Source organism: Solea solea, chromosome 8, assembly GCF_958295425.1.
Source record: "Solea solea chromosome 8, fSolSol10.1, whole genome shotgun sequence".
NCBI lineage: Eukaryota > Metazoa > Chordata > Actinopteri > Pleuronectiformes > Soleidae > Solea > Solea solea.
The window spans coordinates 16,962,601-16,990,590 of record NC_081141.1 but is presented as its reverse complement, the minus strand read 5'-3'; the positions used below and the strand labels follow the sequence as shown (position 1 = coordinate 16,990,590).

Sequence of the window (27,990 nt, the reverse complement as noted above, 5' to 3'; positions counted from 1 at the left end):
GTTTGCATAAGTGATAATAAATAAATATGTAAGTTGTTCCAATTAATAATTAGGTGTGCCTTGTCCGTGCACGCCACTGTCTAACTAAGTGTGTGCTGTCGTCCCACTTCTTGGGTGATGACAAAGTGGTCATTGCACGATCTAAGACGTTAAAGGGGCTCCTGCAGCTCCAGCTCAAGGCGGGGGTCTGACTCTGACTGTAGAGTAACAGGCCTGATTAGTATTCAGTCCTTTGGGTGCGCAGTGTTCGCAGCCACAGAGCCACGTAGGGGCCTGTAGCAACTGCTCGTCTTGTCTGCCTCTCCAAGGTTAGAGACGGGCCCGGCCGAGTAGCTGGAAAACAGTGGAGTAAACACACAACTGGGAGACGAATAGGGATACGCGATACTAGGAATTAAGTTTTTTGTTTGTGGGAACATTCAGACTCCCCCCCACCCATCCTCCCCTCCCCTCGAACTGGGATTGTCGACAGTGAGATTGTCAGTGGGGACATTGTTGGCATCGTCGCTGTGGTGAGGAAGCTGTGCCGCGAGGAAACAGATCGTTATCTCCCTTCTTATTTGTGCTTAATGGAAACGCGCAATCATAAAACATGGTTGCATCTGGAGGAAACCCGTGAATGCACGCGATCGGCTCTTCCCGACATCGGCGCGTTAGAGAAGACGCCGCAGCTATAGCTGGACTCCGGGTTGGGTGTGAAGTGTTCACTGTGCACCGTGTGCTGCTGGAGTGAAGGTGACTTGCGCCCCGTTGCAGTCAATGCGATGCGGAGAGAGGAGTCGAAGGCGCTCATCCGGTACTTTCTCTGCGCTCCGAGGCTCGTCTAGGAAAATATTTGCGCCTCCTCTCACACTAGAGGAGAGGAACGTGAGAGAGGGCAATCGCCACAGTCGAGGTTTAACCAAAGCAGAGGTGTGTCTGAGGTAAAAAAAAAGAGGGAGAGAATAAGCCAGGTGGTGAGGGAAAAAGTGCTGGAGTTTGGTGGGGGGATCAGACAAAACCGTTCTGTATTAGAGCCGTTTTATTAGTGGATGTGTATGCATGAGTTCTGCATCGAATGGGCGCAAAAACCGCCCCAGATCCGCCGGGAACATCTTCCAGATTGGCAAGCCTCCTTACCGAGACCCACAGAGGAGGGAGAGCACCGAAAGTACCCGCAAAGCCCAGCGCGCCGTGGCCGACTGCAGAATGGTAGGTTTGCGACACGTCGATGTCTGCATGCTGTCCCTTTATAAAGGGGGGTGCATTGTTATTATCCCAGGATTTCTTTGTGCTAGGATGTTCGGCTATCCCGTGGATGCAGGATACACAGGCGACAGCTGTTAAAGACTGTAACCCGGCCCGGGAGCCTAAAAATAGCTGTATGCATTTGCATTGCTTTGTCGGCTGTGAAGCCAAACAGATCATCTCGGCGTGCAGATTATGATGATGAGTGATTTGCATTCTGCGAGTGTTGGAAGCTACAAGGTGATTTGAGCGGATTTCAAAATTGCCCGAATTGCAAGATTGCATCCACAGAGGTGTTCGTGATCGTGGCACAGATGTCGTGTGTTTTGACAGATTCTGGCAGCAGGGATCATATGTATATGCCTGCTTCACCCTTTCATACATCAGTGAGCGTCATGGAGACTCGCTGCTCGTGCACCTTTATTCAGCAGGATGTTATAGTAGGAGTTGGGGGGGGCATTGCCAATAAACTGCCAATAATAATACAAACTGGACTGTATTTCATAACAAAAAATGTTTTTATATCCATGTTTCTTTCAGACACCAGTTGGCTTTTGTGCAATTTCTGTTGAAACATATCCCCGTGCACTTGAACTGGTAGATTATTTGTCCCCAGAGTGGAGAAAGAAAGAAAGAAAGAAAGAAACAAAGATAGTGAAAGACTTGGATGCGTTTCTGTCTTAAGTGACTGGTTTTCATGGGATCCTCCAGTTTACTGCAGTGACCAGAGAAGGACGCCAACTGTAGTTGTTTGGTGCTTATTTGACTTTGGTTATTCAGAGAGATAACTTGCTTTTTGTGTGTGTGTGTGTGTGTGTGTGTGTGTGTGTTTTTCACAGATCGTTCAAGAATTTAACACACTCGTGGCTCTGTACCGGGAACTGGTCATCTCCATTGGCGAAATCACTGTCGACTGCCCGTCTTTACGGGCCGAAATGCTCAAGACCCGGACTAAAGGCTGTGAAATGGCGAGATCGGCGCATCACAGTCTCTCCTTGATATCGGGGTGAGTTTGGCGTGCAGCTGCTGTCCATGGTGCTGAAATCTGTGTCTTCGCTAAGACCTGTCCGTGGTGGTGAATGTGTAACTCTGCAACTCTGCAGCGCCTAAAGTTGTAAAGAGGCACATTTCTACGAATGAAAATCTCGTCTCAGTGAGTTTGTAGTGGAGTGGGGAAAGTTTGGAGAAACAGAACATGAGACCGGCTTTTAAAAACCATGACATCTCTAATTGCTGGGGGTGGGTGTGGAGGGGGGCTCTACCAGGAAGCAATCACAACAGCATACTGTAACTGACCACTTCCCATTAGCTGGCCCTAAAACGTTAATGTACAAAGCAGAGTGGAAGTGGAAGATAATTATAACAATAATGTGGAGTCAGTGACTTTTAGATTGTTGGCTTTCTGTGTATGCAGCGTGTTTGTTTCGTGTGTATGTTACTGTATGTGCATAGATAAGCTACTGGCATTATTTCACCAATTTCAAATCAATATTGCTCTTTTTGAACCCTTGCAATCAGCAAATCACAAAGGCTACAAGTTAATGCAACTGCAAATTAAAAAATCTCAAAGTCAAACCTGTTGAAAAGTTGAAAACAATTGTTGTCTTTGTAAGAGTAGTTACTGTTCGTGATGGTGATGTGTGTAATGCTCCATCACATTTTAAATAATTGCAACACAGTGAAGATTGTACTGTACACACACAATTAAATCACAAATCATATTGTCATTGTCATTTAGGTAATTTCACCCAAATACACATAATCCCCACCAACCAATAACCTGAAATATTGGGTTTTATTTTAGTATTCAAGAAAGTGTTTGTTTGTTTTGTCATTTATTCTACCAGAGGAAGTTTGAAAAGCTTTGAAAAGCATTACAAGTGGCTGTTTTTTCCCCATCACTATGCTAAAAGGTATAAACAGAGGCTGTAAGAATGTGCAATATAGAGTCTTATATACGTTTTGCAGCACAACCTATAGGCAATCTGATGAAAAAAAAGTTTTTGTTTTTTTTCATTTTCACCAACGATATAAACACACCTGAGCAAAAAGTACTCATTTGTGAAATTTGGAAATACGTGACAGTTCAAAGTTCGCTTGGCTCATTTTTATCAGCAAAAATAAAAGATAAACGGTCCATTTTGTGACTTCTGCACAATTATCGCTACTACCATTTAAAAATATATATATTTGCGATATAAAATGAGTCATAACTTTGACTCAACAACAAAGCATGCATATGTGACCTATAAACACACACCCCCAGGATGTCCATACAAGGAGTTGTGTATTATTCCAAGGGTGCCGTGTGAACACTAAGGGTTGATAATAATTGTTTTATGGTTAAAAATTCTTAGTTAACTGCATTGATCTTTTCTACACTGGTACCAGTGGACGAGGGGAAAAGCGAGGCCGAGCCAACTGAGGTTCCTCAGTAAGATACCAGCTGACCTCAACGTTATATTTAAATAAGAATGAGACAAAGAGAAAGATTTGGACTTCAGGTTTACTGGAGCTAAAGCCCACAAGGCTCTTTAGACATGACATATTTCCTATTTTTGAAACCATTTAATGTTCTCCCAATGATAATTTCCCGAGTTAGATGTAAGCTGTTCTCTGCTCTGTAGCCCATTTCCTAACTCAATAATTAATCCACGTGCTATATCTTACAGTGATTTAAGAATGCATATCCTTCACTGTCTGTTACATGCATGAGAAAATCTTTTCCATTTCACGTACGCGCTTTGAAGTGCATGTGCGTGATGTGCTCATATGGTAAGCCCGTAAATATGTATTGCATGTCTGCTTAATATTTCCTGTCACGCAGAGGCATGCGTCATACAAACATCCTCAGCACAGAGGCATTTATAACAACGCTGAAATAACATCTTATTTAAGTCTTTGAAGAAACTGTGCAGTCAGTTTACTGTGGAGAAGCTGCACTATTCCTTTTTTTCCAATATGTGGCTTGTAATTATACAGTTGTGTTGCAAATGGAAAGTATTGATAAGTGATATATATATACATATATATACATATAGCACATCTTCTTTATTATCTGTGGTTTTCATCTACCTATTTCAATGTCAGAGACCGGTTTCAAGGATGTCCTATCATATTCTTATTGGAATAATTCATTTGTAATATTGCTTTTTTTTCTTCTTTTTTTTAAAACACAGTCACAGCTTTTTTATTTATTTATATATTTTTCATCTATCTATCCATCCATCCATCCATCTTCTACCGCTTTATCCTCCGCCAATCCCAGCTGACATACAGTACAGGGCGAAAGGCGGGCTTCAGGTGTGATGGACAAGTCGCCCGTCCATCACAAGGCCACATATAGAGACAAACAGCCATCCAGTCTCACACTCACAGTCAATTTAGATTGTCCGAATGTACCTAATCCCCAAATCTGCATGTTTATGGACTGTGGGGGGAGACCGGCGAACCCGGAGAAAACACACGCACACACACATGCACACATACACACGGGGGAGAACATGCAAACTCCATTCTTCTTGCTGCAAAGGCAAGCGAGTGCTAACCACTATATCTATTTACTTCCCTGATTAAAAATAATAATAATTCATGCATTTACAAAACAATTTCTATCTTAAAGTTCTCATCCTTGCATTTCAACGCAGCATGTTATATTTTAAAGGTGTCTCAAGCTGTAATGCTCCGTCATGTTTAAAATCTGCTCCACAGGGAATATTGACCAAATGCTTGGCTTAAAAAGGACAGTTGGATATTTTCCCCAAGCTCAGCCCTATTGCTCCGTTTCTTTCCATGTCCGTCTCTACAACTAGACACAGAGTTCGTATTGGACGGCACAGATCATTACCGTTAAAATCATTCCCGTTTAAATCAAATAAAGCCAGTGTGTCTGAATGGTTTGAGTGATGCAGGGCTTCTTCAGTGTGCTACAGGATCGCTGGAAAGCAGGAGAGCATTGATGAGACAGGGATGAGAAGTAGAAGCGTGTAAAAGTGGAACGCAACAGCATGATTTGTGTGAAAAGAAAATATTTGGACAAGGTGCAAGTTTCACACCTTTCATCGCTGTCACTTTCCCATGTGATATCACACCTGCTGAATATCACCTGTCATAGTTTCCCCTTGATCATCACATTTATGTGGCCATGAAGTGACCACTGTGTCTCATAAAAGCTAGTCATCAGCTCGGGGTAAATAAAAAAACAAAAAAAAACAAGCCGATGAATAACTTCTCTACTCATCATTTCTGCAAATCCCACGGCTCATTTGCATGCGAGAGCTTTTATTTGTAGAGATTCTGAATTTAAATTCAACTCTCCCTCTAACATGAGCTGATGTCATGAAGGCTTTAGAGCTAATATTCAGCTTATAGATCATTTTAATATAAACACTTGCAGTCAGACTGACAGTGCTGCCAGCACTTTTAGTCATATTTGTAAGAAAGAGAAAAAGAAAAGATGTTTTCAAACTCAATGTATCTTAGTGACACTTGGATATTTATGATGTAATGTAGCTTTAAGGATGTAGAAGCTTTACACTACTGCACAATTTGACATTCGTCATGTAATGGAACTTACAATTTGGTGAGTCAAACCACAATAACTTCTCTAGATGAGATAACGTGGATCAGTAATGGTGATGCAATATTAAAAAGGTCATTTTGGTTTTTACCTTTGGACCTTTTGCACTTGTTATTTATTGATTTTTCCACATGCCATTTTAGTCCTTGGAGTTAAGTTGTGTGTCTTTTCAGGCCAGAGGACGGGGAGATCCACCCTGAGATCTGTAGGCTCTTCATCCAGCTGCAGTGCTGTCTGGAGATGTACATCACTGAGATGCTCAAGTCTGTCTGCTTGCTGGGCTCCCTGCAGCTCCACAGGAAAGGTTTGTAAATGAAGACGCCTTGTGTGTGTGTGTGTGTGCGTGTGTGTGTGTGTGTTTAGTGCTTTATTTCTTCTTTTTTGTTTCAAATTCATTTGAAAAAGAAACAACCAAGAAAATCCAAAATTTAAAATACAAACCACAGTGTAAATGAATGAACTAAACCATTGCTGTTGCACTACAAAGAGGAGTCTGCAGAACAAACCTGAATAAATTCAACAACATTTTTTTTTTTTTTATTATTATTATTTTTTTTTTTTAACATTTCAATTTATTAGAAAAGTGCTTAGCTAATAAAATCAGCTGTAGAAGAAAAATCCCTTCCTGAAGCACAGCTCAAGGTTGCTGGTGCCAATCCAAGCTGACATATGGCGGGGCAAACCCTGGACAGGTTGCCAGTCCATTACAGGGCCACATAAAGACAAACAACCATCCACTCTCACTCACACACCTAGTTAAAATCTTTTTTGATAAGTCTGTGGTCAGATATGTAGGTTCCCGTCCCGTATCTCCACTATTGGCTGAAAGTGATGTTTTTTTTATGTCCTCCTAAAAATGAAGGGCTGACTCTGTGATGCACAGTGTTACACTGAATATATTTATGGAAACCTCAAACAGCAGGAACAGAGTCAGACACAGGACACACACATGAAACACTGCCACATTTTTCTTGATTTTGTTCAGCAAAGCCCCTAAAGATTCAAGATTCAACATTCAGATTTCCCCCCCCCCTTCCCAATGGTAACACATATTTGAGATGAGCTGCACTCTGTGTGCTGCAGGGAAAGAATCCTGCGGCCCACCCGGGGTTGAGACTAAGATGGAGGAGTGCTCAGACATTCCCATCCTGGAGGACACGTCTTCCTCCCCGACTGACTGTCCTCAGCTCTGCTGGCTGGTGGCCACCGACATAGAAAACATAGAAAAGTAAGTGGACGAAAATATGTTTGTTTATCCATGGTGTGGATGATTGTACATGTTGGTCAAAGCACAAAAACATCTGCAGACGATGCAAGTGAGTAATTTCTTAGTTTTCTAAAACTATAATGACTCATTGCTTGACTTTCACAAAACACTATATATATGTTTTTGGCAGCTGCTGAGTGTGCTGCGCTTTGCTATTAATACAAATAAATAGAATTTCTAGCAATAATGATAATACTGCATCAGGTAACATTTGGGATATTTTAAGATATAGCTATAATACTGAATAATAAGGCAAATACAGTGTAATAAACAATAACTTTTTTTGTGTAATTGCAGAGATATGAGGGAAATGAAGAACCTTCTCAGTAAACTCAGGGAGACAATGCCTTTACCACTGAAGAACCAAGGTAAGACTTTTGCTTTGACACACACACGTCAAAGTAAAGTAAATAAAAAAAAAAAGATTTGACTTACTGCCAAACAACTTGAGGAGAATTGAGTGGAATTACGAGTAACTTACTTCACACACAAACATATCTGACATGGCAACAATGTCAATCAACGTCTTCTTGTGTCCAGATGACAGCAGTTTGCTCAACCTGACTCCCTACCCACTGGTTCGACAGAGGAAGAGGCGGTTCTTTGGGCTCTGTTGCCTGGTAACCAGCTAAGGGCCCCGCCTTCGTGGGTAGGAGGCGGCAACAAAGACACCATGACCCACTGTCCCTCACCACTTGTGTCTCCCACCACTCTATTACTGCCATTTTCAAATAAATTGTCTCTTTCTCTTTTTTTTAAAGGCTACCCATTTTATAATTTTATTTTGTAATACAAAGAAAAAATTGTAACTGCAATGTAATGAAAACAAAAGTCATGAACATATATTTTAAGATATTTTGCAACAGACTTTCTTTTGGTAAATGAAGTCCGATATCTGCATGTCTGGTGTCAAAGGGAATGCGAGGTCCATGTTCAATCACTACCACAAACTTGAGCGAATGAAGTGAGGATTAATGTTTTAAAAAGGGAATATAATAGTCAGTTTTTGTTGGAAATAAAGGGATATCTCAAGAAAAGATGCCATAAGAATATTTGAGGATGGTCGCAAAGACGAAGTTATGCCTTTGTCTGTCTGAGCTGAGGTGACAGATTCGTGCAGAGTACGTTTGTTGTGTATTACAGTCTCTGTTTTCTGTTTGTTGCTGTTTTTTTTTTCTTCTTAATGTACTTAATTTAGTCTTCCATAAACCAAGAACCTGTACCCGACTTTAACTTTTCAGCTTCAAAATGAAATAGATGATACAATATTCATAAAGACAACTTCTTTGCACACAATATCTATCTATAAATTGAGACATTAAACTTGTATGTACACATAATCTTTACGCAATGCTCTCTGAATTATTTTCAAAGGTGAAGTTGACAAGCAAAGAGTATCACGGTATGATATGAGCAACCCCTCTGTGTGAGGCAGTCAGTGCAGACAGAGGGCAGACAGCATGGGTCTTGCTTAATTCAGATAGCGATCAATGTTTAGGGCCCAGTGAAGGTACTTTAGTCCAAGCTGATATAGGTCATTTTACATTGTTAATAAAACTTTTGTTATTGAAACTCACTGATGTGTCTCTTTGTAGGTTCCTAAAATGCCCACTAGGTGGAGACAAACCATGAGAAGACAAACTTGCACGACACATTTATATCATACTGGTCCACATTGCTTGATCGGTTTGCATTTTGGCAAAAAAAAAAGAAAATTGCTATTTCTGTGTCTATCGCAAGCAGGTTTTGTTTCCAGATTCTTGAAGGGGAAAAAAAAAAGACCTAGCATTGAATCAAGATTTTTAACCTTTATTTTAATCTTTTTTTTAACTCAAGTAAACTAGCGGCTGACTGTGTTTTTCATAAATCTTTCAAATTTCTTTTTACTCATGAACATCAAATCAGATTGGTGGTGGCGATCAGCCTTTCCCTGGAACATATAGCCAAGCAGGGCCACACTTGGTGTAGTGGTTAGCACTCTTGCATGTTCTCCCCCAGTGTGTGTGGGATTTTCTCCAGGTTCTCCAGCTTTCTCCCACAGTCCAAAAAACATGCAATATGGGGATTAGGTAAACTGTAAAGTAAAGTGACTGTAGGTGTGATTGTGAAAGTGAATGATTGTTTGTCTCTATGTGGCCCTGTGTACCCCGCCTATCGCCCTACGTCAGCTGAGATTGGCACAGCACCCCCCGCAACCCTCCTGTGGAGGATAAAGCGGTAGAAAATGGATGGATGGATATAGCCAAGCAGCTTCTATCAATACACCCTCCATCTACCACTGTCAAACAATGGAGACAAATTACAGGGAGAACCCGACTCATTATGTACTGCTCACAAAAATAATGTTTGAAATCATACAGTGTGGGTCTGATTCCAAGTATCTAATGACCTTCTTGTTTTCAAAACACAATAATATTAAGTATCAGAGGTGGAAAGAGTACGGAAATATTCTACTAAAGTAAAAGTAACACTATTTTCATAACATTTTATTCAAGTACAAGTAAAAGTACTGGTCTAAAAATGTACTTTAATGTAAAGTTTTACCTTGAGAGTCTTCGATTCGCTGCTGCGCTCGTTTCTGTGTGCTCCTTGTTGTGGGGAGGGGGGAGGTAGCAACAAGTTACAGTGGAATGAGCATGTGTAATAAGTCCTCAGCTTATATCTAACATTTGTCCTTTCCCCCACTGAAGGACACACATCTGCCACCACTGTTTTTTTTGTAGATGGTAAGAAATAAAGTGGTCGAAAGAAAGAGACATCATCTGTCTGGTTCAGTGAGCAAATGACATCTTTTGAATTAGACCAATAGGTGAAATAGGTTCATTTTTCTTTTGTGCGTACAACTTAAGATGCCATTGAAACAGCTTCACAACCAGATGTTATATTTGTAGATACCATCCATCCATTTGGGCTGGATTTGTGAAAAAACACAAAACCAAAAGGCAGTTTCTTTGCTGTTTATTATAATTGTTTTGATATAGTTGCATTTTGTGTTACACGTGCATAACAGTTTGCTAAGAGTTGATATTTGAAGTACAATCTATTGAAAATATAAGGAATGAACAGCTGAAAATAGATGTGTATTCAGGCCATTCAGTCAACTCCACTTCTCCCTGCTGCTTCTCTTCAGGAAGTGCAGGGCAGGACACTGATCACTGACACCTTTTCTCCTTTACATCGGCGGAGTCCTGCTTCACACTCACTCATGGTCTGAACAGCAGCAGCTGCATCCTCCCCAACACGAACACACACATTGAATTCCTGGGCTGAGCAATCTGCAGACTCCTTGCAGCGACACTCGTTCGTTTGATCTGCGAGAAGCGTAATGGATGACCATAATTATTACACATGAGTATGCAAAAGTATTGCAACTGTACATGAGTTTGGGTTGATGGTAAACTGGGACGTCCCTACCATCACAGCTTTCCCACACGTGACAGTTGATGCAGCCTGTTGTGTTGCGCTCCGGCCAATCGCAGGTGCTATCTTCTGCTACTCGGATGTTTTTCCCCACACACTGCAGTGCGTGCACTTTGCACACGCTCAGAAATAGTGATCGTGTACTACCCACTTGAGTCGTGGCACACAACTCCAAAGAAGAACTAGCAACAAAAACATAGTTATCTTAATCAAACATAATAACAACAACAATATAGATAGATTGTAAGAATTGATGTGAACCTATTGAGGAATATAAAACATACCTGCACTCAAAAGGCATTTTGCAAACACACTTCCCTCTGGAAGACTTCTCCCATGGCTTACATTTTACAGAACTAGCAATCTGTGGTATATGGACTGTGGAAAAAAAATAGAAATCACTATTTCATGTTTCATATTTGAAGTGAAATCGTGTTACACAAGCAGGTGCCAGAGCAGCATTTACCTGGGATACATTTACTGGCTGCAGGGTCTGGTGAAAAATTCAGACTAGGATCACACTTAACTGTGCTTTCTCCATGTAGCTGTTTACCCTGTGGACAGGACAAGGTGACGCTTTCCCCTATGCCATAAACTGGCTTTAATGGAGAGGCTATGACATCATCTGCAAGGGAGTCAATCTTGCACCTTGAGACTGCAGAGAAAAGTCAGATTTTAAGAGAGTGATGACTTGCTTTAAATGTTTTAAACTTTGGTTGCAGGTTATCACCTGTGCACAGTCCAGGTCTGACAGACCAGGTTAGATCAGCAGTGCATTCTAGGATGGCGTGACCAACAAGATAGAAGTCTTCAGTGCAGCTGTACTCCACCCTACTACCCACAAGGTAAATGTCTTTGGGGTCCTGTGAAATAATCATGTCAAGTTAATTAGGTTTCGCACAATTTTAAAGAAACACTCAAAGGACAAAACTAAGGTCATAATAGAAGGTCAAATGTGCTGAAGAGACAAGATGACTGGGTTGTGTTCCCCTCTATTGAAATCTTGATTTGTAATCTTAGGCCGAGTTATGTTAAGCCAAAGTAAATCACATGATGCGTAACACTGCTCTGTTGCATTCTGGGTGACACCCAGTACCTGAGAGGAGCAATTAGTTACGATTAGTGTACTTAAGGTACTAAGATATGTTCCACAGTGAAGAGTCAATTCTTTACCAGGATGTAGCCATTGATCAGAGCAGGCGGTGGCGCACACTTCTGACTTGCAGTGAGAGTAAAGTCAAAGCACTGAGGCTCCATGGTTCTGAAGAAGAAGAGTTGATGTTGCAGATGCATTTGGACACAAATCTACATAAAAACTAACTGTGTTAAATATGCATTGCAGTGACTGGCTAGGCCTGTTATTATTTCAGTGTAAAATGCAATTATTTGTAAAACTCCAAGTCGTTCTGACTTTAAATATTGCAGCTGCTGGTCTTCACAGTCAGATCTCTCCATGGTTTCTCCAATACAGTGTTGTCCCCCATTCTGAGGAGTAGGATTAGAGCAGGAGCGGCTTCGCGATCTTCGGTCCGTAGTGCACGATGACCAGGCGGACCAGCAAGACCAACTACCATGAATCACTCCTTGGAATGAAGATATAATGAAGATATGAAAGTCAGAGACACATGTTAAAACCAAAAGACTTATGCAGCTCATGTGTGAGCTTATTCAGGACTCTATGACTTTAATATAGTTTTTTTCCTGTTTCATCCCCGCTCATGCATGTTATTTCCCTGGGTTTCAAAGCCGTGATGAGATCAGTAGTAGTAAAGACGCTGTCTGATAAGCAACACCCACCCTGTTGACCCTCTGCTTCAGTTCCCTTCTCACAGGCCAGTCCAGATGTGCCGGGCTTACAGACGCATTTGCATACATTTCCATCCCTGACAGCCAGGCCATTGTTGCTGCAGGGCCGGCAGTGGCAGGAGTCACTCTCCACAGAGTACTGTTCTATGGCTCTGCGAAGGTAAAGCCTCTTTACCCCGGCACATTGAACCTCTTTCACCAGCTCTGACAACGGCCGCAGCTGAAACAACAATGAAAACTAGTGAGTCAAAATGGAGGGTTGCCAACATTGCATTTAAACATTTCAGGTTCAAAAACATTTTTTATATTTTTCTTCACCTTCTGTTTTGTGACCTGTGGAAAATATCTAATAGAGTCAGCCCAGTTTGAGTACATTTCCCAGTTCTTGTTTGGATCATTGAGCTTCAGTGCTTTCAGTCCTGCAATATGTTCGATGCCTCCTCCTTCCACCTCCACGTCTTTAATGGTATTGGTCCTGGCATTATCTGTTAAGGCAGAGATGATCACAGACCATAATTTGGACATTTCAAGGGCTTTTCTAAAATGTAGGATGTCTATGTGCATTAGTATGAAACTAAACCGCTGCTTGAGCTGTGGTGACTTTGACCACTTTTGCATTTCACAATGGTTATTGGGAATATAAGGATCCAGCGTTTAGTCCTTGAACATTCCTGATAGTCCTCGCTTTCAGAAACTGCAAATCAGAAAGAAACAAAAAGAAGTTAGTCATAGAAGTGCACATCACTTTGGTTTGGCCCCAGAAAAAATACAGATTATTTTAAGACAATACACTTGTCATTTTAGTCCTAAAAGTGTTAGGGCCAAACTGAAAAAAGTCGTAATATAATGAGAATACAGTTGTAATATAAAAAAGTCATAATTTGATGAGAATAAAGTTAGTTGCATTTATAATAATGTTTGATATATCAATTGAAACACAGGCTAGTATTATTATATGCAGTATATTACAACAGAAGACAGATGAAGTGAGGATTATGAAGATAGAAAGACATTTGGACAGAAGGGTCAATTGCTGAATCTGACCGTGGCTGATTTATGGCTGTCACTAAGCTGCTGATGATTGATTTGATTTGAATCCTCACCTGTGTGTTTTTCAGTTTCTTCATCAATGCCGATGACAGCTCTGAAGAAGCCTCCAAGGCTTCCCTCAGACAGGTAGTGTGTTCCAAACCTCTCCAAAACCTTTCTGTAAGCCGCATAGTCGTAGACAGATGGGAGTTTGGCCAGCGCCTTCCAGAAGCTCTCAGATATTGGGATGTACTGAGGAGAGTTACTCTGGAACTGAGCTACCTCTATGTCATTCTTCAGAACCAGAAGCCTGTGGGTCTGTGAAAAATGAAATAAAATGAATTGGCGCAATTTTCTACTTTGATTGTACTTCTGGGGCGTGATGGAGCAAAATGTCATGTTGCTGCAAACCTGACTCGTATCAACAGTCTTATGAAAGTCGTAATTCCGATGTCCTTTTGTTGTGCCGGTAACCTTCTCCCTGGTGACAATGTCCTTGACATAATGCCATTCACTGGTGAACATCTCATCGCTGAAGTCATTCTGAGCTGTCACCTGAGAACAAAGGTGTGAGCAACAGCTTTACACGAACAGTGCATGTGTAAACAGCACATATGTAGCATGTGAAGTATCTGACTAGTTCTTATTTTTGGACATCCTGTTATGAGGCGGGGAAGACGTGCAGTATGCTGAAAATACGAAACAGGAATCCGTCATTCTGACAGGACCAAAGGAGGTCGTCACATACACGTATGAAATGAATTGTAATGAAATAAAACCCAAAAACATGTTGCTTTTTTCAAAATGTGTTGTCATGCATTGGAAATGTATGTTCAAAAGGTAAAAAGAGCATGAGAACGTCAGCCTAGGATGTGAAGACCTGTCTGGGAGCAACAAATAACATGTATGAAATTGATGATGTCAGACAGCTTTTAAAATGTGTGGTTTACGAGAAAACAGGGCAGGGTCCCAACGGATACTGGCTTGCAACAATAAATTCTCTTTGTTCTACGCAAGCCTTGTGTCAGCGGAGTCTCTTTCTGCTCCATCATCTCACCACCAGTTGTTATTTCCAGAAGGAAGGCCTGGTAAACACCACATGTATTTGGACTGTGGGAGGAAACAGGGAGAACATGCAAACTCCATGCAGAAAGTCCCTTGCACAACACTATTATACCATAAATTATTTTGACAGTAGTTAGTAGAACTGTTGCACAGCTGCTTCTGGTCCCTTGCTTCAGTCTCGTCCCCAACACAACACACCCTCCTCCTCTCCTCTGTCCCCCATTTTCCCTCTTTCACCCCAGCTGTCCAAGGCAGATGGCTGCGCATCTCAGAGTCTGGTTCTGATTCAGAGATTTCTTCCTGCATCTACACTAACGCCAAGTCCTTTGCTCATTGTGTGATCTAGTTGGTTTGTAAGGTCTGTGCCTTGAGATGATGTGTGTTGTGATTTGGTGCTATACAAATAAAATTTGATTTGATTTTGATCAACTTTCAACAGATGGAATATCTGCTCAGCAACAGGCTGGCAGTAATAGTGGCTGACTATTTGTTGCAGTTACATTTAGCAGCTAAAGAAACATTACACATTCCCCTTAAGAATGAGTAAGAAATATGATGTTTCATGAGGTCTTTTAGACAACTGCTTGTTTTGCATTATTGTTATTATCATTATCATTATTATTATTATTGTTGTTGTTATTATAATAAGACAGTGTGTGAAATATCACTATCAATTGTAGTGTTTGAAGAGAGACCCACCATAAAGCTGTAGCGGATAGTACTGACGGGCAGTCGATAAAGATTATTGTGGACGCCGCTGTAAATGCGACGACACTGACCCCCGAAGCTCTTTGTGTTGATGACACTGGCCCTCCTCGTCCCTGACACCACATCAAACCTACAGAGGCAATAAAAGTCATCCCAGTGTTATTATGAATATGTGTGTATGGCACCTGCTTTTGTGTGCTTGAGTTTGTGAACAAATGCAACGATATCAACATTTGTCAATTACCCAAGTCCTAGGAGTTCAATGTTAGGTGGGGGAGCTGACACTGCACATGTAATGTATTTTTGAATCTGACAGACACTTTCATCATGACCATCTTCCTCACAGTCCTGGTCTCCATTGCACACCAGGGACTGGCTAATACATTTCCCTAAGGATCAATGGGCAGTTAGACAGACAGGTCAGTGATTGTAACTTAATATGATATCATCAAAGGAGTGAAAGGAGATTTATTTCTGACCAGATCGACAGCGAAACCTGTGTCCACAGCCATCCTCTAGAGGGCAGCCTTGTGTGGTTTCACAGGACCTGGTCTGAGTTGGTTCTCCATCACAAGGGTTCCCTCCATACTGTGCATAAACAACCATGGCTCTGCTTCTTGTCTGTAACATAGCAGATGTAATCCAGAAACAAGTTGACTTAACAATTACAGTACATGTGTGCTGTATTTGTACATTATTGCTTATTATTACATTATTTGAGTATTAGTATTTGAGTAACTCATCCTTCAAACCTGTAATTTGGTGCAGCCATCACATTCTGACCAGTCACCGTAAGGCCCCCACTGGCAATGAATCCTCTGTACGCAAAACCTTGGAAGTGGAAATGAAATATGAATCAATTCAACATAGCCACGGCATATTTGAGACATAATATGATGTTATGAGTGAAAACAAACTCTACCCTTTGCGAATGAGCAGCAGTAGCAGCCATAGCAAGGCGGTTGGGAAGAGTTGTGAAATGTTCTGATGAGAAGAGAAGAGAAGAGAGTGTAACTACAGCGTTCATATAAAATAAATGTAGATACAATATGTTTAAAAAGTTTTTAGTAAATGTATAAAAATATTTAATTTAAATCAGAGCTCAATCACGTACAACACTGCACATTAAATGTTCAGTTCTTTCAGTAAGTCTGAAAAATGTCATCCCCCCTGTTATTAAGTTCAAAATCGACTTACCTTCATGGTGAATAAAGAGCCGAGTCTTAAAGAAGCTTTGAGACGCTGTGTTTTTACTAAAGCAAAAAAGAAAAAAGAAAAAAAGAAATTCCAAGGAAGTCATCAGGTTTCACTGTGCGCATGTGTATGTGTGTGTGTGTGTGTGTGTGTGTGTGTGTGTTTCTCTGGCATAAACCCTAACCTTGTCAGGACCAGTAGTCCTCATGGAGACTAAAACCTGGTCCAGTGAGGCAGAATCTCATTTCTGAGGAAGTGGTTAAGTTTGGGGCTAAGACTTGAATTGCTATTTGGTTTAGGTGAGGGATACTGTTTGTTTAGGCTGTCCAAATAAATACAAGTTAATGCAGTGTCTTAAGACCAACAGCTGTGTGTTTGCTGTATTGTGTAAGAGAACAGAAAATATTTTAGCAGCGACCCCTGCCATGAATCATAGTGATACTTAAAATATCAGACACTCCCCCAGTCTCCCCAACTACTGCACTGCACTGTCCTGCTGCAGCTGCTGTCTCACTTATGAATAAGCAAACATTAGTTTCTTACTGCAAGACATTGTCCCCTGTTGCAGGTAAAACATCGGTGCAATTAATAACATTAATTAGTCGTGCCCTTCTAAACTGTGCCAGAACATCCAGTTGGCAAGCTTTCATAACAACAAGACCCAGCCAGATTCACATGTAACTGGAACACAGTTATTTTATTTTCAAAAATGTCCAGTTAGGCAGGATGTTTGGGATGTTTAGGTAGAGCCATATTCTGCAGGGGTCACAATAAGGTCAAAATAAGGTCAAAATGGGACAAAAAAGTCAAACGTTAGTATGTCTTCCAAATTGTGACAAACATACCATACTTTAGTAAGTAGTCCAAAATGTGACAAAAAAGTCATAGGTTAGTAAGTAGTCCAAAATGTGACAAAAATGCTAAATTTAGTATGTCGTCCAAAATGTGACAAAAATGTCATAGGTGACAAAAATGCCATAAATTAGTACGTCGTCCAAAATGTGACAAAAAAGTCATACGTTAGTATGTCGTCCAAAATGTGACAAAAAAGTCATACGTTAGTATGTCGTCCAAAATGTAACAAAAATCGGGCAACGTATGGCAAAGGTATAGGGCACTTCCTGTTTAAAATGGCAGACTTCCTGTTCAGTCAAATGAGTGTCCGTAAACGTGTTCGTATGTTGTCCAAAATGTGACAAAAAATTCACAAGTTAGTATGTTGTCCAAAATGTGACAAAAAAGTCATAGGTTAGTATGTCGTCCAAAATGTGACATAAAAGTCGTAGTTTAGTATGTCGTCCAAAATGTGACAAAAAAGTCATAGGTTAGTATGTCGTCCAAAATGTGCCAAAAAAGTCATAGGTTAGTATGTCGTCAAAAATGTCATAGTTTAGTATGTCGTCCAAAATGTGACAAGAAAGTCATAGTTTAGTATGCCGTCCAAAATGTGACAAAAAAGTCATAGGTTAGTATGTCGTCCAAAATGTGACATAAAAGTCATAGTTTAGTATGTCGTCCAAAATGTGACAAAAAAGTCATAGGTTAGTATGTCGTCCAAAATGTGCCAAAAAAGTCATAGGTTAGTATGTCGTCAAAAATGTCATAGTTTAGTATGTCGTCCAAAATGTGACAAAAAAGTCATAGTTTAGTATGCCGTCCAAAATGTGCCAAAAATGTCATAGGTTAGTATGTCGTCCAATATGTGCCAAAAAAGTCATAGGTTAGTATGTTGTCCAAAATGTGACAGAAAAGTCATAGGTTAGTATGTCGTCCAAAATGTGACAAAAAAGTCATAGGTTAGTATGTCGTCCAAAATGTGACAAAAAAGTCATAGGTTAGTATGTCGTCCAAAATGTGACAAAAAAGTCATAGGTTAGTATGTCGTCCAAAATGTGCCAAAAAAGTCATAGGTTAGTATGTCGTCCAAAATGTGACTAAAAAGTCATAGGTTAGTATGTCGTCCAAAATGTGCCAAAAAAGTCATAGGTTAGTATGTCGTCCAAAATGTGCCAAAAAAGTCATAGGTTAGTATGTCGTCCAATATGTGCCAAAAAAGTCATAGGTTAGTATGTTGTCCAAAATGTGACAGAAAAGTCATAGGTTAGTATGTCGTCCAAAATGTGACAAAAAAGTCATAGGTTAGTATGTCGTCCAAAATGTGACAAAAAAGTCATAGGTTAGTATGTCGTCCAAAATGTGACAAAAAAGTCATAGGTTAGTATGTCGTCCAAAATGTGCCAAAAAAGTCATAGGTTAGTATGTCGTCCAAAATGTGACTAAAAAGTCATAGGTTAGTATGTCGTCCAAAATGTGCCAAAAAAGTCATAGGTTAGTATGTCGTCCAAAATGTGCCAAAAAAGTCATAGGTTAGTATGTCGTCCAAAATGTGACAAAAAAGCCATAGGTTAGTATGTCGTCCAAAATGTGCGAAAAAAGTCATAGGTTAGTATGTCGTCCAAAATGTGCCAAAAAAGTCATAGGTTAGTATGTCGTCCAAAATGTGCCAAAAAAGTCATAGGTTAGTATGTCGTCCAAAATGTGACAAAAAAGCCATAGGTTAGTATGTCGTCCAAAATGTGCCAAAAAAGTCATAGGTTAGTATGTCGTCCAAAATGTGACTAAAAAGTCATAGGTTAGTATGTCGTCCAAAATGTGCCAAAAAAGTCATAGGTTAGTATGTCGTCCAAAATGTGCCAAAAAAGTCATAGGTTAGTATGTCGTCCAAAATGTGACAAAAAAGTCATAGGTTAGTATGTCGTCCAAAATGTGCCAAAAAAGTCATAGGTTAGTATGTCGTCCAAAATGTGACTTAAAAGTCATAGGTTAGTATGTCGTCCAAAATGTGACTAAAAAGTCATAGGTTAGTATGTCGTCCAAAATGTGCCAAAAAAGTCATAGGTTAGTATGTCGTCCAAAATGTGCCAAAAAAGCCATAGGTTAGTATGTCGTCCAAAATGTGCCAAAAAAGTCATAGGATAGTATGTCGTCCAAAATGTGACAAAAAAGTCATAGGTTAGTATGTCGTCCAAAATGTGACTAAAAAGTCATAGGTTAGTATGTCGTCCAAAATGTGCCAAAAAAGTCATAGGTTAGTATGTCGTCCAAAATGTGCCAAAAAAGCCATAGGTTAGTATGTCGTCCAAAATGTGACAAAAAAGTCATAGGTTAGTATGTCGTCCAAAATGTGCCAAAAAAGTCATAGGTTAGTATGTCGTCCAAAATGTGACTAAAAAGTCATAGGTTAGTATGTCGTCCAAAATGTGCCAAAAAAGTCATAGGTTAGTATGTCGTCCAAAATGTGCCAAAAAAGTCATAGGTTAGTATGTCGTCCAAAATGTGCCAAAAAAGTCATAGGTTAGTATGTCGTCCAAAATGTGACTTAAAAGTCATAGGTTAGTATGTCGTCCAAAATGTGCCAAAAAAGTCATAGGTTAGTATGTCGTCCAAAATGTGACAAAAAAGTCATAGGTTAGTATATCGTCCAAAATGTGCCAAAAAAGCCATAGGTTATGGTATGTCGTCCAAAATGTGACTTAAAAGTCATAGGTTAGTATGTCGTCCAAAATGTGCCAAAAAAGTCATAGGTTAGTATGTCGTCCAAAATGTGACAAAAAAGTCATAGGTCAGTATGTCGTCTTAAATGTGCCAAAAAAGTCATAGGTTAGTATGTCGTCCAAAATGTGCCAAAAAAGTCATAGGTTAGTATGTCGTCCAAAATGTGCCAAAAAAGTCATAGGTTAGTATGTCGTCCAAAATGTGCCAAAAAAGTCATAGGTTAGTATGTCGTCCAAAATGTGACTTAAAAGCCATAGGTTATAGTATGTCGTCCAAAATGTGCCAAAAAAGTCATAGGTTAGTATGTCGTCCAAAATGTGCCAAAAAAGTCATAGGTTAGTATGTCGTCCAAAATGTGCCAAAAAAGTCATAGGTTAGTATGTCGTCCAAAATGTGACTAAAAAGTCATAGGTTAGTAAGTCGTCCAAAATGTGCCAAAAAAGTCATAGGTTAGTATGTCGTCCAAAATGTGCCAAAAAAGTCATAGGTTAGTATGTCGTCCAAAATGTGACTAAAAAGTCATAGGTTAGTATGTCGTCCAAAATGTGCCAAAAAAGTCATAGGTTAGTATGTCGTCCAAAATGTGCCAAAAAAGTCATAGGTTAGTATGTCGTCCAAAATGTGACTTAAAAGTCATAGGTTAGTATGTCGTCCAAAATGTGCCAAAAAAGTCATAGGTTAGTATGTCGTCCAAAATGTGCCAAAAAAGTCATAGGTTAGTATGTCGTCCAAAATGTGACAAAAAAGTCATAGGTTAGTATATCGTCCAAAATGTGCCAAAAAAGTCATAGGTTAGTATGTCGTCCAAAATGTGACAAAAATGTCATAGGTTAGTATGTCGTCCAAAATGTGACTAAAAAGTCATAGGTTAGTATGTCGTCCAAAATGTGCCAAAAAAGTCATAGGTTAGTATGTCGTCCAAAATGTGCCAAAAAAGTCATAGGTTAGTATGTCGTCCAAAATGTGCCAAAAAAGTCATAGGTTAGTATGTCGTCCAAAATGTGACTTAAAAGTCATAGGTTAGTATGTCGTCCAAAATGTGACTAAAAAGACATAGGTTAGTATGTCGTCCAAAATGTGCCAAAAAAGTCATAGGTTAGTATGTCGTCCAAAATGTGCCAAAAAAGCCATAGGTTAGTATGTCGTCCAAAATGTGCCAAAAAAGCCATAGGTTAGTATGTCGTCCAAAATGTGCCAAAAAAGTCATAGGATAGTATGTCGTCCAAAATGTGACAAAAAAGTCATAGGTTAGTATGTCGTCCAAAATGTGACTAAAAAGTCATAGGTTAGTATGTCGTCCAAAATGTGCCAAAAAAGTCATAGGTTAGTATGTCGTCCAAAATGTGCCAAAAAAGCCATAGGTTAGTATGTCGTCCAAAATGTGCCAAAAAAGTCATAGGTTAGTATGTCGTCCAAAATGTGACTAAAAAGTCATAGGTTAGTATGTCGTCCAAAATGTGACTAAAAAGTCATAGGTTAGTATGTCGTCCAAAATGTGCCAAAAAAGTCATAGGTTAGTATGTCGTCCAAAATGTGCCAAAAAAGTCATAGGTTAGTATGTCGTCCAAAATGTGACTTAAAAGTCATAGGTTAGTATGTCGTCCAAAATGTGCCAAAAAAGTCATAGGTAAGTATGTCGTCCAAAATGTGACTTAAAAGTCATAGGTTAGTATGTCGTCCAAAATGTGCCAAAAAAGTCATAGGTTAGTATGTCGTCCAAAATGTGCCAAAAAAGTCATAGGTTAGTATGTCGTCCAAAATGTGACAAAAAAGTCATAGGTTAGTATATCGTCCAAAATGTGCCAAAAAAGTCATAGGTTAGTATGTCGTCCAAAATGTGCCAAAAAAGTCATAGGTTAGTATGTCGTCCAAAATGTGACTAAAAAGTCATAGGTTAGTATGTCGTCCAAAATGTGACTTAAAAGTCATAGGTTAGTATGTCGTCCAAAATGTGCCAAAAAAGTCATAGGTTAGTATGTCGTCCAAAATGTGCCAAAAAAGTCATAGGTTAGTATGTCGTCCAAAATGTGCCAAAAAAGTCATAGGTTAGTATGTCGTCCCAAATGTGACTAAAAAGTCATAGGTTAGTATGTCGTCCAAAATGTGCCAAAAAAGTCATAGGTTAGTATGTCGTCCAAAATGTGCCAAAAAAGTCATAGGTTAGTATGACGTCCAAAATGTGCCAAAAAAGTCATAGGTTAGTAGGTCGTCCAAAATGTGACTAAAAAGTCATAGGTTAGTATGTCGTCCAAAATGTGCCAAAAAAGTCATAGGTTAGTATGTCGTCCAAAATGTGCCAAAAAAGTCATAGGTTAGTATGTCGTCCAAAATGTGACTTAAAAGTCATAGGTTAGTATGTCGTCCAAAATGTGACTTAAAAGTCATAGGTTAGTATGTCGTCCAAAATGTGACTAAAAAGTCATAGGTTAGTATGTCGTCCAAAATGTGCCAAAAAAGTCATAGGTTAGTATGTCGTCCAAAATGTGCCAAAAAAGCCATAGGTTAGTATGTCGTCCAAAATGTGCCAAAAAAGTCATAGGATAGTATGTCGTCCAAAATGTGACAAAAAAGTCATAGGTTAGTATGTCGTCCAAAATGTGACTAAAAAGTCATAGGTTAGTATGTCGTCCAAAATGTGCCAAAAAAGTCATAGGTTAGTATGTCGTCCAAAATGTGCCAAAAAAGCCATAGGTTAGTATGTCGTCCAAAATGTGCCAAAAAAGTCATAGGTTAGTATGTCGTCCAAAATGTGCCAAAAAAGTCATAGGTTAGTATGTCGTCCAAAATGTGACTTAAAAGTCATAGGTTAGTATATCGTCCAAAATGTGCCAAAAAAGCAATAGGTTATAGTATGTCGTCCAAAATGTGACTTAAAAGTCATAGGTTAGTATGTCGTCCAAAATGTGCCAAAAAAGTCATAGGTTAGTATGTCGTCCAAAATGTGACAAAAAATTCATAGGTTAGTATGTCATCTAAAATGTGCCAAAAAAGTCATAGGTTAGTATGTCGTCCAAAATGTGCCAAAAAAGTCATAGGTTAGTATGTCGTCCAAAATGTGACAAAAAAGTCATAGGTTAGTATGTCGTCCAAAATGTGCCAAAAAAGTCATAGGTTAGTATGTCGTCCAAGATGTGCCAAAAAAGTCATAGGATAGTATGTTGTCCAAAATGTGACAAAAAAGTCATAGGTTAGTATGTCGTCCAAAATGTGCCAAAAAAGCCATAGGTTAGTATGTCGTCCAAAATGTGCCAAAAAAGTCATAGGTTAGTATGTCGTCCAAAATGTGACTAAAAAGTCTTAGGTTAGTATGTCGTCTAAAATGTGCCAAAAAAGTCATAGGTTAGTATGTCGTCCAAAATGTGCCAAAAAAGTCATAGGTTAGTATGTCGTCCAAAATGTGCCAAAAAAGTCATAGGTTAGTATGTCGTCCAAAATGTGCCAAAAAAGTCATAGGTTAGAATGTCGTCCAAAATGTGCCAAAAAAGTCATAGGTTAGTATGTCGTCCAAAATGTGCCAAAAAAGTCATAGGTTAGTATGTCGTCCAAAATGTGCCAAAAAAGTCATAGGTTAGTATGTCGTCCAAAATGTGACTTAAAAGTCATAGGTTAGTATGTCGTCCAAAATGTGCCAAAAAAGTCATAGGTTAGTATGTCGTCCAAAATGTGCCAAAAAAGTCATAGGTTAGTATGTCGTCCAAAATGTGACAAAAAAGTCATAGGTTAGTATATCGTCCAAAATGTGCCAAAAAAGTCATAGGTTAGTATGTCGTCCAAAATGTGACAAAAATGTCATAGGTTAGTATGTCGTCCAAAATGTGACTAAAAAGTCATAGGTTAGTATGTCGTCCAAAATGTGACTTAAAAGTCATAGGTTAGTATGTCGTCCAAAATGTGCCAAAAAAGTCATAGGTTAGTATGTCGTCCAAAATGTGCCAAAAAAGTCATAGGTTAGTATGTCGTCCAAAATGTGACTTAAAAGCCATAGGTTATAGTATGTCGTCCAAAATGTGCCAAAAAAGTCATAGGTTAGTATGTCGTCCAAAATGTGACAAAAATGTCATAGGTTAGTATGTCGTCCAAAATGTGCCAAAAAAGTCATAGGTTAGTATGTCGTCCAAAATGTGACAAAAATGTCATAGGTTAGTATGTCGTCCAAAATGTGCCAAAAAAAGTCATAGGTTAGTATGTCGTCCAAAATGTGCCAAAAAAGTCATAGGTTAGTATGTTGTCCAAAATGTGCCAAAAAAGTCATAGGTTAGTATGTCGTCAAAAATGTCATAGGTATATATGTCGTCCAAAATGTGCCAAAAATGTCATAGGTTAGTATGTCGTCCAAAATGGGACAAAAATGTCATAGGTTAGTATGTCATCCAAAAAGTGACAAAAAAAGCCTTAGTTTAGCAAGCAGTCCAAGTTGTGACACAAAAACAACATGTGTCAGGATAACTAAGAGCCCCAGTGGCCTAATTGATAAGACACTCGCCTCCAACTCAAGGTATTGTGAGTTCGAGTCCCATCTGTGGTGAACTTGACAGAAATGCCATATTTTAGAATATGTGCCAAAGAAGTCATAGGTTAGTATGTCGTCAAAAATGTCATAGTTTAGTATGTCGTCCAAAATGTGACAAGAAAGTCATAGTTTAGTATGCCGTCCAAAATGTGCCAAAAATGTCATAGGTTAGTATGTCGTCCAATATGTGCCAAAAAAGTCATAGGTTAGTATGTCGTCCAAAATATGACTAAAATGTCATAGGTTAGTATGTCGTCCAAAATGTGCCAAAAATGTCATAGGTTAGTATGTCGTCCAAAATGTGCCAAAAATGTCATAGGTTAGTATGTCGTCCAAAATGTGACAAAAAAGTCATAGGTTAGTATGTCGTCCAAAATGTGCCAAAAAAGTCATAGGTAAGTATGTCGTCCAAAATGTGCCAAAAAAGTCATAGGTTAGTATGTCGTCCAAAATGTGCCAAAAAAGTCATAGGTTAGTATGTCGTCCAAAATGTGCCAAAAAAGTCATAGGTTAGTATGTCGTCCAAAATGTGACTTAAAAGTCATAGGTTAGTATGTCGTCCAAAATGTGCCAAAAAAGTCATAGGTTAGTATGTCGTCCAAAATGTGCCAAAAAAGTCATAGGTTAGTATGTCGTCCAAAATGTGACAAAAAAGTCATAGGTTAGTATATCGTCCAAAATGTGCCAAAAAAGTCATAGGTTAGTATGTCGTCCAAAATGGGACAAAAATGTCATAGGTTAGTATGTCATCCAAAAAGTGACAAAAAAAGCCTTAGTTTAGCAAGCAGTCCAAGTTGTGACACAAAAACAACATGTGTCAGGATAACTAAGAGCCCCAGTGGCCTAATTGATAAGACACTCGCCTCCAACTCAAGGTATTGTGAGTTCGAGTCCCATCTGTGGTGAACTTGACAGAAATGCCATATTTTAGAATATGTGCAAAAGAAGTCATAGGTTAGTATGTCGTCAAAAATGTCATAGTTTAGTATGTCGTCCAAAATGTGACAAGAAAGTCATAGTTTAGTATGCCGTCCAAAATGTGCCAAAAATGTCATAGGTTAGTATGTCGTCCAATATGTGCCAAAAAAGTCATAGGTTAGTATGTCGTCCAAAATATGACTAAAATGTCATAGGTTAGTATGTCGTCCAAAATGTGCCAAAAATGTCATAGGTTAGTATGTCGTCCAAAATGTGCCAAAAATGTCATAGGTTAGTATGTCGTCCAAAATGTGACAAAAAAGTCATAGGTTAGTATGTCGTCCAAAATGTGCCAAAAAAGTCATAGGTAAGTATGTCGTCCAAAATGTGCCAAAAAAGTCATAGGTTAGTATGTCGTCCAAAATGTGCCAAAAAAGTCATAGGTTAGTATGTCGTCCAAAATGTGCCAAAAAAGTCATAGGTTAGTATGTCGTCCAAAATGTGACTTAAAAAGTCATAGGTTAGTATGTTGTCCAAAATGTGCGAAAAAAGTCATAGGTTAGTATGTCGTCCAAAATGTGCCAAAAAAGTCATAGGTTAGTATGTCGTCCAAAATGTGCCAAAAAAGTCATAGGTTAGTATGTCGTCCAAAATGTGCCAAAAAAGTCATAGGTTAGTATGTCGTCCAAAATGTGCCAAAAAAGTCATAGGTTAGTATGTCGTCCAAAATGTGCCAAAAAAGTCATAGGTTAGTATTTCGTCCAAAATGTGACTTAAAAGTCATAGGTTAGTATGTCGTCCAAAATGTGCCAAAAAAGTCATAGGTTAGTATGTTGTCCAAAATGTGCCAAAAAAGTCATAGGTTAGTATGTCGTCCAAAATGTGACTTAAAAAGTCATAGGTTAATATGTCGTCCAAAATGTGCCAAAAAAGTCATAGGTTAGTATGTCGTCCAAAATGTGCCAAAAAAGTCATAGGTTAGTATGTCGTCCAAAATGTGCCAAAAAAGTCATAGGTTAGTATGTCGTCCAAAATGTGACTTAAAAGTCATAGGTTAGTATGTCGTCCAAAATGTGCCAAAAAAGTCATAGGTTAGTATGTCGTCCAAAATGTGCCAAAAAAGTCATAGGTTAGTATGTCGTCCAAAATGTGCCAAAAAAAGTCATAGGTTAGTATGTCGTCCAAAATGTGCCAAAAAAGTCATAGGTTAGTATGTTGTCCAAAATGTGCCAAAAAAGTCATAGGTTAGTATGTCGTCAAAAATGTCATAGGTATATATGTCGTCCAAAATGTGCCAAAAATGTCATAGGTTAGTATGTCATCCAAAAAGTGACAAAAAAAGCCTTAGTTTAGCAAGCAGTCCAAGTTGTGACACAAAAACAACATGTGTCAGGATAACTAAGAGCCCCAGTGGCCTAATTGATAAGACACTCGCCTCCAACTCACGGTATTGTGAGTTCGAGTCCCATCTGTGGTGAACTTGACAGAAATGCCATATTTGAGAATATGTGCCAAAGAAGTCATAGGTTAGTATGTCGTCAAAAATGTCATAGTTTAGTATGTCGTCCAAAATGTGCCAAAAAAGTCATAGGTTAGTATGTCGTCCAAAATGTGCCAAAAAAGTCATAGGTTAGTATGTCGTCCAAAATGTGACTTAAAAAGTCATAGGTTAGTATGTTGTCCAAAATGTGACAAGAAAGTCATAGTTTAGTATGCCGTCCAAAATGTGCCAAAAAAGTCATAGGTTAGTATGTCGTCCAAAATGTGCCAAAAAAGTCATAGGTTAGTATGTCGTCCAAAATGTGCCAAAAAAGTCATAGGTTAGTATGTCGTCCAAAATGTGCCAAAAAAGTCATAGGTTAGTATGTCGTCCAAAATGTGCCAAAAAAGTCATAGGTTAGTATGTCGTCCAAAATGTGACTTAAAAGTCATAGGTTAGTATGTCGTCCAAAATGTGCCAAAAAAGTCATAGGTTAGTATGTCGTCCAAAATGTGACTTAAAAAGTCATAGGTTAGTATGTCGTCCAAAATGTGCCAAAAAAGTCATAGTTTAGTATGTCGTCCAAAATGTGCCAAAAAAGTCATAGGTTAGTATGTCGTCCAAAATGTGCCAAAAAAGTCATAGGTTAGTATGTCGTCCAAAATGTGCCAAAAAAGTCATAGGTTAGTATGTCGTCCAAAATGTGCCAAAAAAGTCATCGGTTAGTATGTCGCCAAAAAAGTCATAGGTTAGTATGTCGTCCAAAATGTGCCAAAAAGTCATAGGTTAGTATGTCGTCCAAAATGTGACTTAAAAGTCATAGGTTAGTATGTCGTCCAAAATGTGCCAAAAAAGTCATAGGTTCGTATGTCGTCCAAAATGTGCCAAAAAAGTCATAGGTTAGTATGTCGTCCAAAATGTGACAAAAAAGTCATAGGTTAGTATATCGTCCAAAATGTGCCAAAAAAGTCATAGGTTAGTATGTCGTCCAAAATGTGACAAAAATGTCATAGGTTAGTATGTCGTCCAAAATGTGACTAAAAAGTCATAGGTTAGTATGTCGTCCAAAATGTGACTTAAAAGTCATAGGTTAGGATGTCGTCCAAAATGTGCCAAAAAAGTCATAGGTTAGTATGTCGTCCAAAATGTGCCAAAAAAGTCATAGGTTAGTATGTCGTCCAAAATGTGACTTAAAAGCCATAGGTTATAGTATGTCGTCCAAAATGTGCCAA

At 39.1% G+C, this 27,990-nt stretch overlaps 2 protein-coding genes across 3 annotated transcripts; one reads left to right on the top strand and one right to left on the bottom strand.

Moving 5' to 3' along the window:
• Positions 1–228: 228 nt before the first annotated feature.
• rgs7bpa (regulator of G protein signaling 7 binding protein a) lies at positions 229–8,644 on the top strand. Its single transcript, XM_058635129.1, has 6 exons — positions 229–1,191; positions 2,067–2,233; positions 5,980–6,110; positions 6,890–7,034; positions 7,371–7,441; positions 7,614–8,644. Exons 1-6 carry the CDS (start codon positions 1,042–1,044, stop codon positions 7,703–7,705), a joined length of 756 nt encoding a protein of 251 aa, XP_058491112.1. The 5' UTR covers positions 229–1,041; the 3' UTR covers positions 7,706–8,644.
• A 1,372-nt stretch (positions 8,645–10,016) lies between these two features.
• c7a (complement component 7a) lies at positions 10,017–16,498 on the bottom strand. Of its 2 annotated transcripts, XM_058637268.1 has the most exons (19): positions 16,480–16,498; positions 16,299–16,354; positions 16,024–16,085; positions 15,854–15,932; positions 15,581–15,722; positions 15,346–15,490; positions 15,093–15,231; positions 13,740–13,883; positions 13,403–13,646; positions 12,880–12,993; positions 12,618–12,784; positions 12,291–12,519; positions 11,905–12,076; positions 11,667–11,754; positions 11,224–11,356; positions 10,960–11,148; positions 10,778–10,871; positions 10,488–10,675; positions 10,017–10,384 (listed from the first exon to the last, which is right to left on the bottom strand). In XM_058637268.1, exons 2-19 carry the CDS (start codon positions 16,302–16,304, stop codon positions 10,200–10,202), a joined length of 2,520 nt encoding a protein of 839 aa, XP_058493251.1. In that variant the 5' UTR covers positions 16,305–16,354; positions 16,480–16,498; the 3' UTR covers positions 10,017–10,199. The 2 variants fall into 2 exon arrangements, with proteins under 2 accessions (XP_058493251.1, XP_058493250.1); XM_058637267.1 differs by lacking the exon at positions 16,480–16,498 and having other exon boundaries at positions 16,299–16,421.
• Between the last annotated feature and the right edge of the window lie 11,492 nt (positions 16,499–27,990).